The sequence below is a fragment of the Elephas maximus genome, chromosome 1 (genome assembly GCF_024166365.1).
Source record: "Elephas maximus indicus isolate mEleMax1 chromosome 1, mEleMax1 primary haplotype, whole genome shotgun sequence".
Taxonomy (NCBI): Eukaryota; Metazoa; Chordata; class Mammalia; order Proboscidea; family Elephantidae; genus Elephas; species Elephas maximus.
Window position 1 is genome coordinate 208,030,640 of NC_064819.1, and position 16,053 is coordinate 208,046,692.

Here is a 16,053-nt window from a genome sequence, read left to right on the forward strand (position 1 = left end):
TCGCCAATGGTCTATTTCTGAAAAAACTTTTGTCTGCAGCATTTTTAAAATCAGCTGCATATACAATTTTCAAATTATAGGGACATTACCTTATTGGTAGTCACCTGTCATTCATGAAAAATATATTCACAGACCTTGAGCAAGCCTAAATTACTGAATACCACTACTGAAATATGTAATTTTCTGATGCGTAAAATGGGTAAACAATACTTTGCACAGGAGGGTTAATCCCACCACTTGGAATTGAGGGGAAAGAATGTTGGGCTGAGAACTAGTTGATATGAGGGCTAGACCTGACCCAGGCATGTCCTGGCTATCTGACCTTAAATGAGTCTTCTCAGGGAACAGTGCTGCATGGTCCTCCTCTGACAAATGAGGGGGTTGGTCTGTGTGGCCTTCTACTTCTCCCTCAGCCTGTGTGCTCGCGCACTGGTCTTAAAAAAAAAAAATGTAACCTAATCATGCCAGTTTAATCAATAGTATTAGTTTATGTAAGATGATGTCTACTGTTCCAACTCTGTGCAGCAAGTTAATAAGATAATTTACACATCTATAGTGAACCATATAAAGACTGGACTTTCCAAGATGGAATGAGAAGTCTTTGCTTCGTTAATTATAAATACATAAATTGCAAAATTGCAGTTTTCTATTTTTTGTAAAATTCTATAGCACAATAAGAGTCTGAAGTGCCCCCTGAGTTGTCAAAGCTGATTTTCGACTCATAGTGAACCCACATGAGTCAAATGTGAGGAGAACTACCCCTAGGATTTTTTCTAGGCTGTAATCTTTATGGGAGCACATTACCAAGTCTTTTTCTTGCAGGCCTGTCAAGGGGTTCAAACCAGGGTTTCAAACAGGTTCATTCCAGTTTGAGCCCCTGCTAAGAATTTGCATTTTTAACAGTTCCCAGGTGATGCTAATGCTGCTGGTTAGGAACCAATTCTGAGAACCACCAGCATAGAGCAGTGGTCCTCGAAATTTATTATACAGAAGAATCACTTGGGGACCTTGTTAAATGTAGACTCTGATTCGGTATATCTGATGCAGAAATGCAGATTCTCAGCAGGGATTCAAACTGGTTTGACGCCCTGGTTCAAACCACCAACCCTTTCGGTTAGCAGCCAAGCACTTAACCGTTGTGCCACCAGGGCTCTTTGTAATTATCTAGGCATTCAGTTTTGAGATCTTCTAGAAGTACTGCTGTAGGTGGATTTTTTTTTTCTTTGTTTTACAGCGCAGTGCCTAATATGTAGTGAATACTTGATACACATTAGCTCTAGAACGGTTTGTTGCTTTCAGAGTTGTTGGTGCCAATTCTTGTTTATGGTGAAGTTAGGAATGCTGAACTTCTTACATCAGAAATTTGACTTTAGACTTAGGAAAATACGTTGCCCAAACACATGTTACAAATGTGCATGCACACACACACGTATTAAAAGCCAAAGGTCATAGATTTCTGCTATGAGACAGAGTAGAACTGCCTCATGGAGTTTCCAAGGAGTACCTGGTGGATTTGAACTGCAGACCTTTTGGTTAGCAGCCGTTACTGCTATACCACTACACCACCAGGGTTTCTGTTAGTCCCTAAAAAACGAAAACATTTCTGAACCATATTGCTTGAGAATAGACTCTTAGGGGGAAATAGTTCAAGTGACACATGTTTTTCTAGGATTTTTCTTGGGGCATTAGATCAAAGATGGCTTTAGGCATATTGTTATAGAGCTTAATGGTTTTTATAGGATTGTCATACTTTTGTCTGGTTTTTCAATATATTTCTTTTGGTCATAATTCTGCATCTAAAGGCTTGGCTTTGTTTGATTGTGGTCATTCTCTTCGTGATCCCATTATCTTAAGATGGGAGGCCTATTGGCAGAACCCAGGGGTGCACCATGCTTACTTTCATGCCCACCTGGTCAGAGGGTGAGGAGCCCTGGTAGCACAGTGGTTATGTGCTTAGCTGCTAACTGAAAGGTCCATGGTTGGAACCCATCAGCTGCTCCATGGGAGAAAAATGTGGCAGACTGCTTCTGTAAAGATTACAGCCTTGGAAACTCTATAGGGCAGTTCTGTTCTGTGCTGTTGAGTCACGACGAGTTGGAATGACTCCACAGCAATGGGTTTGGTTTTGGTAACAGGGTACCAGGCCCTTGGCAGCTGTCACTTTGTTGGTTTGAAGAATGCAACGCTTTCCACAGGTTTACTGTACATTTTTCTTGAGTTCTCTTTCTTCCCTTAAGTTTTTATAACCTGTACAGTTTCTTCTGATCTTATTACCTTCACTCCTTTTACTTCTAGTAGCTAAACTTGATGTTTCTCTTACTTCTAAATAGATTCTTTCTGAAATCTTACCATGGTCAGTACTTGCCCCCCAACAACCATTTCCAAAATCAGTTACCAGATACTTCATAGGGCTTTTAGCTCTGTAGGGATGTGTATTCATATATTAAGTCTCTCAGGCAAATTCAGAAAATACATTCAGGTATGTAGAATGATTCACTTGCCTGCCTTGGAGATGTGGTATTAATAGAGTTCTATATTAGGCAAGTTGAGTTACAAGATGCTGTTTAAATCCAAGAATTTTTGCAAGGGTAATTGGGCTTAGAAAGATATTTATTCATTCTCTGCCTGTCTGTTTCCCGCCAGCCTTTCTCCCCTTCCGTCCTTCCCTCTCCTGCAAGTACAGAATATTAGAAAGGAGTCTATGTCCAAGCAGTTGAGGCAAGGCTAAGTGTTTATATCATTTATTCTGATTCCATTCACACAATTACTTAACTCTGTTTATCCTAACTAAATTTGAATCTGTTGTAAGGGAGGTGAAGTCAACATTGTTAAAACAAAAACAAAAAACCACTCTAAGAACTCTGTTGTAATGCGCTGTCGAGTTGATTCCAACTCATAGTGACTCCATGTGACAGAGTCAAACTGCCCTATAGGATTTCCTAGACTGTAATATTTATGGAAGGAGCTCTGGTGATGCAATGGTTAAGTGCTTGGCTGCTAACCAAAAGGTCAGCAGTTTGAACCCACCAGCCGCCCCACGAGAGAAAAGACCTGGCAATCTGCTTCCATAAAAATTACAGCCTTTTTTTTTTTTTTTTTAGGAAACCCTATGGGGCAGTTCTACCCTGTCATATAGGGTCACTATGAGTCAGAATTAACTTGACAGCTCACAACAACAACAATCTTTATGGGAGCAGATTGCCAGGTCTTTTCTCCCACAGAGCCACTAGTGGGTTTGAGCCACTGACCTTTTGGTTAGCACCCAAGTGCTTAACCGCTACACCATCAGGGCTCCTTTTCTAAGAACTCTAGAGATCAGAACATGCTGCCAGATTGCCCTCCCAGTAACCTTGCAAGGCTGGGTGACTGCTTAGCCTTCACGGCCCACTGGTCCAACCATGAGAGTTTTTCTCCATGGATCATGTACCTAAGAGAAATTCAGAGATGAGCCAAGAATGAGACGGACAGATCCTCAACCTGTCAACCATGAAATGCTCAAAATAAAAGGCCAGGAGAAGTGACTCCCAACCCTCTTAAGTAGGTGGATTTATTCCTAGTGCATTTTGAAAGAATTGGCTGGTTTCTAGACTTTTTCCTGCCCTGAACATTCCCTATGTATCTAGCTAGTCAGACAAATATTGAACACTTACGTGGTGTACACATGTATATGTGTGTCTTGTGAGGGGTATGGGTGGAAGGTTCTTCCATTTTTAACAGTTCCTTTAATGACATGACTCAGGCAAGGCTCTGAGCACCTGTCTTCCAGTCTGCTGCAGCCTACAGAAGAGCTGACATGCTCGGTCAGTCTCCAAGGAGACTCTCAGGCCAGTTTCCTTGGCAATGCATTCTCTTGTCAGTAAGTCGGATGACTTGGAGTCGCACACCTTGCAGATACTCATGGGAACCTTGGCTATTCATAGCTTTTGATGATTTGAGAAATTGAGAATTGTCATTGTCTATAATTACTTTCCTTTTGTGATTCTAGACTGACAGATTGAGGGAGAAAGTCATGTTTTAATTTGGACATTTAATAGTTACATTTCTTAATAATGGGTCGAGTGATTGGTCAGAGAGATTAAGCTGGGACTATTTTAAATCTAAAAGTAGACGGTCACCAGAAATGAGAGAAATCCTCAATGAGATGGTTGACACAATAGCCACACCAATGGGCTTGAACATACCAACAATCATGAAGATGGTGCAGGACTGGGCAGCCTTTCATTCTGTTAGACATAAGGCTGCTGTGAGTTGGAGCCCTCTCAATTGCAACTAACGACATAGCAAAAAAAAAAAAAAAAAAGGCAGCCCTGAAATACTCTTCCATGACTGAATTTTTTTAATGTGGCTTATAATTCATATTGTGGCCCTCCAATTTTGTCCCTTTCAACCTGTTTATAGCATCCAGAGTGATCTTTCCAAAACATAAATCTGGCCATGTCCCACCTTCTACTTGGGAAATAAAGTCTGGATGTCTTAGCCTGACCTGCTAGACTCTTCTTGATCTGACCTCTGCCTGCCTGTCCTATCCTGTATCTTGTGGATGGCAGCCTTATACTCTGTTCTCCAACCACAAACATCTCAGCCTAATCTTCCTCTTCTCTCCCCCGCCCTTTGCGCATACCCTCTCCCCAACTCCTCCACATGACTGACTCATACTTGAATTGGGTCTCTACTAAGATACCATTTCCTTTGGAAGTCCTTTCTGGGTCTTTCCAAGAAGGGTTAGGAACCCCTCCCATATATTCTCATAGAGCCTTGTGTTAAATTATTCATTTACAGCACTTCCCACATAGTGCTTTATCTGCTTGCTTACTTAAGGCCCACAAGAATGTGCTATTTCAGGTCAGGGACTATTTCCTGTTCAAAACTATAGGGAACCTTGCAGGAGTAGAAGCCTGGAAACATAAAGTCCTTATGTGGCCCAAGAATGGCTAATGATTTCTTGCCTTTCTTACTCTTCTTCCAACCACTACCTTCCTTGTGGCAAATAGTAATAATTATTATGGAGACTCAGCCCTTACCCGTCTCTTCTTCCACCCTTAGAGGGTGTAATAGGGTAAATTCAAGTAAAAGTGGAATTTCCTTCTTCAAAATAATAGTATTATATTTATCATTGCACAGTTGTCTTTGGACAAGAGATATCACTTTAGAGTATGGGTAAGCAAACTTTTTCTGTAAAGGGCCACATGCTATCTCTGTCTCATATCCTTTGTTTTACAGCTCTTTAAAAATGTAAAAAGCATTACTAGCTACAGGCAGGACTTGGCCTTCGCCTATAGTTGCCAGCCCTTTGTGGAGCATAATGACAGTTTTACAGAGAGAGATCATCAGAGCATTTAGCATAGCAATTGAATAAGGACCCCCTACCCCAGCCCTCTCTCTTTAATCCTTTTTTTGCAGCTGGACAATCTCTCTCAGTTTGACAGTTGTATAGATGTAACCATCTCACCTTTGGGAGGATCTGGCGTTAGCTTTTCTTTTCTCACTTCCTGTCTCTTTAAGCTTCTAGTCTGTCACCAGTCTCGCCTTTTCCTTCCAGCCCTTTCTCCTGGGAGTTACTGGAACTGTTAAGGACACTAGCCTTCCTTTTGGCATTTATTGGGAAATGGAATTTAAATTAGGAGAAAAGAGACACAACCAAAATTATTTTTTTCCAAGATTGCTTTTAAAAGCAAATTTCTCCTTTTTTCCAGAATATCCGTTCCATACAGAATTCCTAAGTGAACTCTCTTAATAAGTGTTCATTATGTATCTCTGGTAAATGTATCCTTGGTAGTTAAATTCTTCTTTACCCTCATCTGTCACTCTTGCGACCTACCTGGATTTTAATGTTTTCTGGTGGGGTGGGCAGAAGACTTAATCTGGGTATAAGAATGTACTTTCCATAAAGTTTTCTTACCTGGCTCTATTGCAGACTCTCATAATAATCATTTTGGGAAAAAAATAATTTGTGCATTGAAAAGCCATGGTGCTTCAAAAATAAAGAATAAAAGCCCAATACAATGTAATAACATATTGACCAATTAACAGAGTGATAAATGGTTTCTTAAGAGGTTTAGACAAATAAAAGTATTAAAAATTAGTGTTTTAGAATAAACTATGGACTTGTTAATAATTATGTATCAATATTGCTTCATTAATTATAACAAATGTACCAGAAGATGTAATAATGTATGATGTTAATAGAGGAAGTGTGTGTGTGTGAAGAAAGGCCTGACAATCTATTCTGAAAAAAATCTAGCCATTGAACCCTCGAAGCCATGGCCCCTGTACTCTCTGTTAACCCAGAACTAAAACCATTCCTGAAGCCAACTCTTCAGACAAAGATTAAACTGGACCGTAAGACATAAAATGATACTCATGTAGAGTGTGCCTCTTAGTTCAAGCAGATATACAAGACCAGATGGGTGGCTTCTGTCTAGAGGTGGAATGAGAAGGCAAGAAGGGACAGGAGCTGGTTGCATGGACACAGGAAACTTGGGGTAGAGAAAGGGAATGTGCTGTCACATTGTAGGGATTGCAACTAGTGTCACATAAGAATATGTGTATAAAATTTTATATAAGAAATTAACTTGTGCTGTAAACTTTCACCGAAAGCACAATTTAAAAAAAAAAGGAAAAAAAATCTAACCTTTGAAAACCCTATGGAGCACAGATCTACACTGACATGCGTGGGTTAGAATTGACTTGATGGAAATAGGTTTGGTTTTATGGGTGTGTGTGTACGTGTGTGGTGGTGGTGGGGGCTAAGGGGGTATAATATAACTTTCAGTAGTATTTGCTCAATTTTTCTGTAAATCTAAAACTATCCTGAAAACTTACATCTATTAATAATAATGAAAAAATCCTAACCCCTCCCCCAAATTAACATTCTGAAATGGTTAACATTTTTTTTCCAAGCATTTTCCCACATATCACTTCTTTAATTTCACTTTTTATTGTGTGTCTGTGTGCTGGTTTGCATCTCCACAGTGACAACCAGCAGCTGCAGCTGCTTTACTCGGAGTGCATCCTGTCTGTGCTCAGCAGCTGCTCCACCTCCATGCACCTGCACCGGGGCTTCACAGACCTGATCTGGTGAGCACACATGCCTCCTCCTTCCACCTGTGCCTGGGGTCCTGTCCACAGCATCCATGACCACCAGGAGTTCCGTCAGGGAGGGGGAATCCTAGGGGGAACTTGCTTTGCTCACACACATCAGACCGAAACACAGAGAGAACTGATGATTGTTGTACCAAAATATGCCTCCAAGGCCCTCTTAAATTTTGCTTACATCATAGAATTATGAGCGACAGGAACAAGGAGACTTTCTAGGTTGTCATCTTGTTCTAAATACATGGAAAAGCACCAGAAACTTATGATGGAGGACAAGAGATACTGGACCTTATTCTTAGCCCTACCTGGTATAATCTCCATCTTGACCTGAATACTAGTCACTTAGTCCTTGGGTGGTGCAAATGGTTAACATGTTCAGCTGCTAACCAAAAGGTTAGAGGTTCAAGTCTACCCAGAGATGTCTCAGAAGAAAGGCCTGGTGATCTGCTTCTGAAAAATCAGCCATCAGAGTAGAACTCTGTAGAGCACGGTTCCACTCTGACACAGTGGGTCTGAGAGTCACCATGATTTGTAATTGACTACAACATTTGGGTTTTAATCATAGTCATAGATTACCAGAACAAACAGGGCCCATAGTTAGCCATCTAATTGCTCTGGGTTATTGGGATTACCCACAGGGAGGAAGTCAGATAATGTGTCAGTATGGAATTTAAAATTAACTTCACAAATGAGAAGTACAAATACTGTATTTTCAGGCAGATAACACACACCTTCTACGTTTGTTTGCCAACCACACCCTCTCCTCCCCAGGCATTTTTATAATTTTTTTTTTTGCATGTTGCTTTAAAAAATTAGCATAGCATCCTTATGAAAGTACCTCACAGGAGGAAGACGAGGTTGGCAAACAAACATAGAAGGTGTACATTATTCGCACAAAAATATGGTCGAATCTTGTTATTCATAGTAAAAGGAAACTTCAGAATTCAGCCATTTAGCCTTATGAATCCATTTCTTCACACAGGATGATTTCTTAATCCTTCTCTAGACATTTATTTAGTTAACTGCCCCTTGAGTTATGAGGCATGGTTTTCTGTTGATATTCCCAGAGGTAATGGAGAGACATGGAAAACTGGAACAGTCAAGAACACAACTGCTATTAGTCATATATGTGGTGGCTGGTATTTACCTGCAGGATAGTATTCACATGTTATCTTTTGACTTGTGGTAAAACTTCTCCCATTTCTTCCCAGGAAAAACCTTTGCCCAGCTCTCATAGTGATCCTGGGGAATCCGCTTCATGACAAAACCATCACTTCAGCTCATAGCAGCAGCACCAGTGCCAGCGTCGAGTCGGACTCTGCAGCCCCAGGAGTTTCTGACCATGGCCGGGGATCAGGGTGTTCCTCCACGGCGCCAGCCCTGAGTGGGCCTGTGGCGCGGACCATCTATTACATCGCCGCTGAGCTGGTCCGGCTGGTGGGGTCCGTGGACTCCATGAAGCCTGTGCTCCAGTCCCTCTATCACCGCATGCTGCTTTACCCCCCACCCCAGCACCGGGTAGAAGCCATCAAAATAATGAAAGAGGTAGGGAGGCAGTGAAGATGGGGACTGGGTTTGTCAAAGGGGTCTGAAAACAGCATCTTACCCGGAAAAGGCACTTAGAAAATGTTTGCTAGTCACTAATCACTCGCTAAAACTAATTGCTACCACACAGAATCCAGTAGTCGGTGTGACTGTGCATGCGTTGGTGCCCAGGGTAAGGAGGGGTTGATAAACGCTTACTGATACAAAGCCATTTGGTAACGTAGCTATGTGCCCATTAATACTCCTCTCAATGTTCCTCTGACTACCTGCAGGCCAAGATTTTACTCTGCCACCCTAGATACTGTTTGCACTATAGTCGTTGTGGAGTCAGTCCCAACTCATGGTGACTTTATGTATAACAGAATGAAGCTTTGCCAGTCCTGCACCATTTTCACAGTCATTGCTACGTTTGAGCCAGTTGTTGCAGCCACTGGGCCAGTCCATCTCATTGATGGTCTCCGTCTTATTTGCTAACGTCTACTTAAACATGCGTAAGATGCGACTGAAAGTACAACCAGAATGCTTCTTAGAAGCAAGGATGGCGAGACTGCCTCTTACCTACTTTGGACATGTTGTCAGGAGGGATCAGTCCCTGGAGAAGGACATCATGCTTGGTAAAGTACGGGGTCAGTGAAAAAAGAGGAAGACCCTCAACGAGATGGACTAACACAGTAGCTGCAACAATGGGCTCAGGCATAACAATGATTGTGAGGGTGGCACAGGACCAGGCAGTGTTTCATTCTGTGGAACGTAGGGTCGCTATGAGTCAGAACCAACTTGAGGGCACCTGGCAACAGCTACCAAACATGATGTCCTTCTTCAGCAATTGGTCCCTCTTAATGGCATGTCTAAAGTAAGCACATGGAAGTGTGCAGATAATACGTATTTAATCTCCTTTACCAAAATCGGATCTCAAAATTATTTTATACTCAGGTTCTACATGATCAAAAAAAGGGCTTTATGGATCAAAGGAATCCATTTGCCCATTTCTTATGTCTCCCAACTGTCATGACCGCAGTGAAAGCATAATGATTGTCCAGCTTCTAATGGTCATTTCGGTGCCATTGATAGGGTTATCTTGAAGATAATTTGACTGAGGATTCCTCAGCATTTTTATATTTGTGGACTTGTTCATAACAGTCAGATTACATTTGCCTTTGGTACCTAGTACTGCAAAAGACAGAGTAACAGCATCCCCTTGTTGATGATTCATTTTTGTCTTAAGTAATATTTGCTAATAATCAGTTGCTAAAAAGTTTAATTTGAATTGCTTCTTGGTGTTATTTTAATGAAATTTTTGACCCAGGATTTCCAGAAACAGTGATTCGGATGTAATTGTTGTTGAAGAGAATCCATCAACACACAATTAGAGTTACCATTTATTTCATATTCACTGTATTCCAAGCACTTCATGCTTATTATCTTCAATATCATAATAACTTGATGAGGTCATGCATCAAGTTTATTTTTACCAATGAAGACTGTTTCCCAACAGAGAATCAGGCAGATGGAGATGAGAAAGTCAGCTTTAACTACTGATCACGGCTAGGATGGTGAACACAATACAGTTCTGGAGGTAGTTGAGACTAGATGACCGTGTCACCATGCTGACAGCAGAGGGCCTCCCCCAGGGGACCCACCCCTGCTTTTGTCACACAGACAGCCTGGGTGAGTAGGCTTGGAGCAGGTTCTGGGTAGGTAGATCCCTGGGAAGAAGAGAGAGGAAGAGGCTGGTTGAGCATCCTCAGCTCCTTCTCTAACTAAATTGTGCGCTGAGATCAGGGGCCTCCTCCTTCTGCTGGAGAGAAGAGAGAGGTAAGGTCCAGAATTTTACTGCTTTGTTCCTCCACATAGAAACATGATGTCAGGGAAAAGGAATTTTCCCTCCAACAAAGTAACGAAGACTTAAAGAGGTCAAATGACTTGCCCAAGGTCACAAAGAAAGGGAAAATGTGCAAACCTTGGTCTTCCTGACCCCAACTCCATGGTCCTTTCCTATATTACACTTATTACTGAACTTGATTTTTATAGTGTAATGCAGATGATTACAGCAGCCTCTTTCCTGGAGTTGGTTCAGCTACCTATTTCTGTAAGCCTGAGTTTAGGAGCCAGGGTTAGAATCCTCTCTCTGCCACTTAACAGCTAAGTTATTGTAGGTAAATGATTTAACTCTGAATTTACAATTTCCTCATCTGTAAATAGTAACAAATATTGCAAAGGTTGCTAGTTTAAAAATGCAATAAAGTTTGGTAAGTACTTTGTAATTATGAAGTGCTATATACTTAGTGTACTTATTTCAACCCCAAGGAAGAGAAAAATGAAACATATGGAGACTGAAAATAGCTAGGCCTCATTATCTCCTGCCCAGAATAGTGTGTCAGTTCTGGCAGGTCTATTCCTTTTGTCTTAGTGGATTTATGTTCATAAATCACCACTGTTAACAGTTTTTCCACTGTCCAGGACCCTATAATAGCTGCTTCTTGCCTCTCCTATCAAGTCAGAATTACTGTGCATTGGCATCACTTGGGTTGGTGTCACCCCCCCTCCCACACCACAGACCTCCTCCCATACCAGACCGTACAGAATCCCTGCACAATTAAAAAAAAGCTAAATTAGCAATATTAAAAAAATAAAATGTAAATCTTATTGGTATATATGTTCTAACAAATGTAAATTTTAATGTGTCACCATTTTTTTAAACTATAATTCAAACTGAAACCCTGAAAACTTCATTAAAATCAGGTATATAATTACAAGACAATGATGTTTTAAAGAAAATTTAAAAAGACTAAAATTTTAAAAAACTGAATTTAAGGTTTAAGTTATATTTCTAAACCTGTATCAAGAAACATAGCATTTTCCCCACTTTGTTTTAAACTGTCAGTTTCTCTATTTAGTCATCAAAGAGTTACATAATCAGTAATTGTTATACATGTAAGTTCATTATCAATTTTAATCATAGAATAATTTGTGATAAATACAGTTGTAAATTGCTTAAATATATTTCTTAGATTATATGAACACTAACAACAAAATTATTTGTAAAATCTTTCCACATTGAATTACAACATTAGTAGTAAATGAGCAGAAGCTTTTTAAATTTTTTTCCTTCTTTTCCTTTAGTTACTACTTCATTCTTAAGCGAGTTACTGATACAGGTTCACAAATACTAATCATCATAATATTGTAGCTAAAGCACAAGAATATTTGACAAAACCACCGAGCGTAAGAACACTGGCAGCACAGCAGCGAAAACAGCCGCGCCTGTTTGTAGCTCCTGCAGGTGAAACCACGTGAGTCAGAGCGTCATTGTTATTGAATAATAACGGCTGCTCTGACCTGAGTTCATTAGAAGGTTCAGAAAGCTTATGAAAAATGTTTTTGTTGTTTTAACTAATTACAGGGCTATTTTTAGTAAAAAAATAATATATTTCTGCTGACAGCACAAAAATTTTACAATCATTTTGGTTCCACCCCCTCTGACAGTATCATCTGGTGTGGTCCACAGCCCTGGCCCCCCTAGTGATGCCACTGTTATTCTGTCCAGGTTTCAGAGCCTGATGGCATCATGCTCATTTCCCAGAATGCACCCTCACTCCATCTTACTGACCCAGCTGCCTTCAATCCCCACCTTCCTGCCTCTGTTCAGACTCCCTCTCCCCTATCTCCTTGACAGAAATAAAGTGGTTGATTAAAATAGGCTACACACTTCACCTAAGTTTATCTTAGGAGGATAATGTTATGTCCATCTGTCAGATAAGGAAGCTGAGGCTCCAGAAGGAGAAGTTACTTACCGAAAGCCCTACACCTTGTGAGTAATAGAGTTGAGAAATGAACGCAGATCTTCTAAGGGCAGCTAGCTGCTGCTTTGCTTATCCAAGTCTTTGTCTTACTCATCTAGTGCTGCTATAACAGAAATACCACAAGTAGATGGCTTTAACAAAGAGAAATTTATTCTTTTACAGCCTGGGAGGCTAGAAGTTCAAATTCAGAGTGGCAACTCCAAGGGAAGGCTTTCTCTCTCTTTTGGCTCCAGGGGAAGGTTCTTGTCATAATCTTCCCCAGTCAAGGAGCTTCTCAGCACAGGGACCCCAGGTCCGGAGGACATATGATTCTCCTGACTCTTGTTTCTTGGTGGTATGAAGTCCCCATGTCTCTCTGCTCACTTCTCTCTCTTATATCTCAAAAGAGATTGATTTAAGACACAACCTAATCTTGTAGATTGAGTCCTGGCTCATTAACATAACTGCCGCTAATCCCACCTCATTAACATCGTAGAGGTAGGATTTACAACACGTAGGAAAATCATATCAGATGACAAAATGGTAGATAATCACACAATACTGGGAATCACAGACTAGCCAAATTAACGCACATTTTAGGGGGACACAATTCCTAACAGTCTTCCTTCGTTAGCTTTGCTTTCTCAGACCACTGACCTTGTCCTTCTTTTACCCTCTATCTTACCATCTGTTGTCGTCATTGTTAGGTGCCATCAAGTCAGTTCCAACTCATAGCCACCCTGTGTACACCAGAACGAAACACTACCTGGGCCTGTGCCATCCTCACAATCATTGCTGTGTTTGAGCCGATTGTTGCAGCCACTGTGTCAGTCCATCTCATCAAGGGTCGTCTTCTCTTTCGCTGACCCTCTACTTTACCAAACATGATGTCCTTCTCCAGGGACTGGTCCCTCCTGATAACATGTCTAAAGTACGTTAGATGAAGTCTCACTATCATCGCTTCTGAGGAGCATTCTGGCTGTACTTCTTCCAAAATGGATTTGTTTGTTCTGGCAGTCCATGGTGTATTCGGTATTCTTCATCAACACCATAATTCAAAGGTATCAGTTCTTCTTCAGTCTTCCTTATTCATTGTCCAGCTTTCACATGCATATGAAGTGACTGAAAATTCCACAGCTTGGGTCAGGTATACTGTAGCCCTTAAAGTAACATCTTTGCTTTTCCACACTTTAAAGAGGCCTTTGCAGCATATTTGCCCAATGCAATATGTTGTTTGATTTCATGACTACTGCTGCCATGGCATTGATTGTGGATCCAAGTAAAATGAAATCCTTGACAACGTCAATCTTTTTTTCCATTTATCATGATATTGCTTTTTGGTCCAGTCGTGAGGATTTTATGTTGAGGTATAATTCATACTGAAGGCTGTGGTCTTTGATCTTCATCAATAAGTGCTTCAAGTCCTCTTCATTTTCAGCAAGGAGGGTTGTTGATTAGTCTTCCTCCAATTATGAGGCCATGTTCTTCTTCCCATAGTCCAGCTGCTCAGATTATTTGCTCAACATACATACTGAATAAGTACAGTGAAAGGATACAACCCTGACGCACACCTTTCATAATTTTAAACCATGCAGGATCTCCTTGATTGGTTCAAATGACTGCCTCTTGGTCTGTGTACAGGTTCTGCATGAGTACAATCAAGTGCTCTGGAATTCCCTTTCTTCGAAGTGTTATCCCACCATCTAGCAACTGATTATCCCAACATGCTGATTGTTTCACAATACAATGTAGAGCAAGTTCCTTATCTCCTCAAATATATTTTTGTATGCATTGCTTTCATATGTTTTCTCTAGGTATTTAACACTGCAATGCTTGAATCAGAGTAAGTAATAAATTAAACTGACTGAATGACAGATGGGCCTGAAGACAGAATGTCTGCAAAGTAGGTATTCTCTAAGCAGCAGAAACCCTTCTTTTTCTCCTTGGAATTCATGGTCACTGGACTTATTGCTGCCCCTGATAGAGCCACTCGATACCTCAATGCTAAGAAAATGTTTGCATGTGGGGTATATAGGTATCTAAGTATATTTTAAAATTTTCTTTACTACTGCAAAGGAAATTAGTTATGTTTTCCTCTCTTTTGTAGATTTTCTAGCTTCCCAAGGTCAATTTGCAGGGGCAAGGCTAGAATTAGACACCAGCACCTGAGAAGCATGGCCAGGCCATGCAGCCCATGGAGTACAGCACACTAATTTGGGCCAGATTGCTCAGAAAAGCAGTATCTCCACTTTATATGGTAAAACCAGTAATTTGGGAAAGTTGGTAGCCTGGATACCAGAACGCAGGGTTTACGCATACAAAGAAAGCTTCCGGGAACCCAGGATGTTTATTTAGCCTTTTGGAGTTTGAATGCTGGGTATGTTATTTCCCTGTTCTCATTTTGGTTTGTCACTCTGCCATATGCCTGATGTGCCTGCTAATCAAAGGCATACAGCACATTTTGTTTTACTAAGTACATTCTCTATTCTATTTCCGCTTTCCCTCAAAAGGAACAGTAATCAAAAAGCACACCTTGCTCCCTTTTCTCACCCCCATTATTCAGCTTTAGAATGGGTTCTGTGGTCTTCACCAGACCTGTGACACCTAGAGCACTGATAGCATACACCTCATTCCCACCTGAAGAAGCTGAAATTCAACATATCTTTTCTTCAAGTATTTGTTGAGGATTCTTCCGAAGGCTAATCACTCAGTCCCTTTTCCCTCTAGATTCTGAAAGAAAAGAATTAAGAAATAGACACAAGATTTATGTGAGAATTAAATATATTATCTAGTTTACTACTGGTAAAGCTGGATGAGGAGCCCCAGTGGTACAGTGGTTAAAGCACTCGACTTCTAACCAGAGGGTTGGTGGTTCGAACCCACCAGCCACTCTGTGGAAGAAAGATCTGGCAGTCTGCTTCTGTAAAGATATACAGCCTTGGAAACCCTATGGGGCAGTTCTGTTCTATAGGGTTGCTATGAGTTGGAAATCTGGATTAGGGAATATGGTTAGATCCCAATAGAAAATGAGGTTTCCCACTCCTACTCCCTCAAAATGCACTTACCCTTCTAGCAACACGTGGAACAGCTAGAAGGCCATAGGTCTAGCCACTTGGATGCAGGCCTAGAGAGAAAAGGGAGTCTGATTGACTTTACCCCAAGTATTACCATTATTTTTCCCAGGTCAAACAAATAAAATGAGGAGAGAAGGGTAGAAGCTTAATTTCTATGTATTCAAGAGATTAGAAATTCCCAGTTTCTGGAGTAAGAAAGAAATATGAAAAGAAGGAAAGAAAAGAGCTCCTTAAAATATTACTTTTTATCTGTATTGCACCTTCCTCTGCTTTGTTGGGAGTTTAATTTACTTTGAAAATAAATGGACATAGTGATAGCACATCTACTCCAGACACACTTAATTAGCCAGTCTTTCCTTTGAAATTAATTTAGTCTCAAATTGAAATTTCTTCTAAAGGCTTCTACCATGTGGAAATAGAAATTAGTTAGAAGTGAACAATTATAAAAATTCTATATATGAAAGCTTGTGGTGTGTAACTAAAGCTGTGCATAGAGGGAAATTTATAGTTTTAATTGCTTCTATAGAAAAGTAGAAAGACTAAAATTAATGTTCTAG

At 40.6% G+C, this 16,053-nt stretch overlaps 1 protein-coding gene across 2 annotated transcripts in view; it reads left to right on the forward strand.

Annotated features, from left to right (window-relative positions):
* ARFGEF3 (ARFGEF family member 3) overlaps positions 1–16,053 on the forward strand; it is a 165,692-nt gene that overhangs the window by 92,420 nt on the left and 57,219 nt on the right. For both annotated transcript variants that reach the window (XM_049901986.1, XM_049901992.1), the window contains 2 exons: positions 6,973–7,077; positions 8,307–8,640. In XM_049901986.1, coding sequence (XP_049757943.1) covers positions 6,973–7,077; positions 8,307–8,640 — 439 coding nt within the window. The remainder of the gene's footprint in view (positions 1–6,972; positions 7,078–8,306; positions 8,641–16,053) is intronic.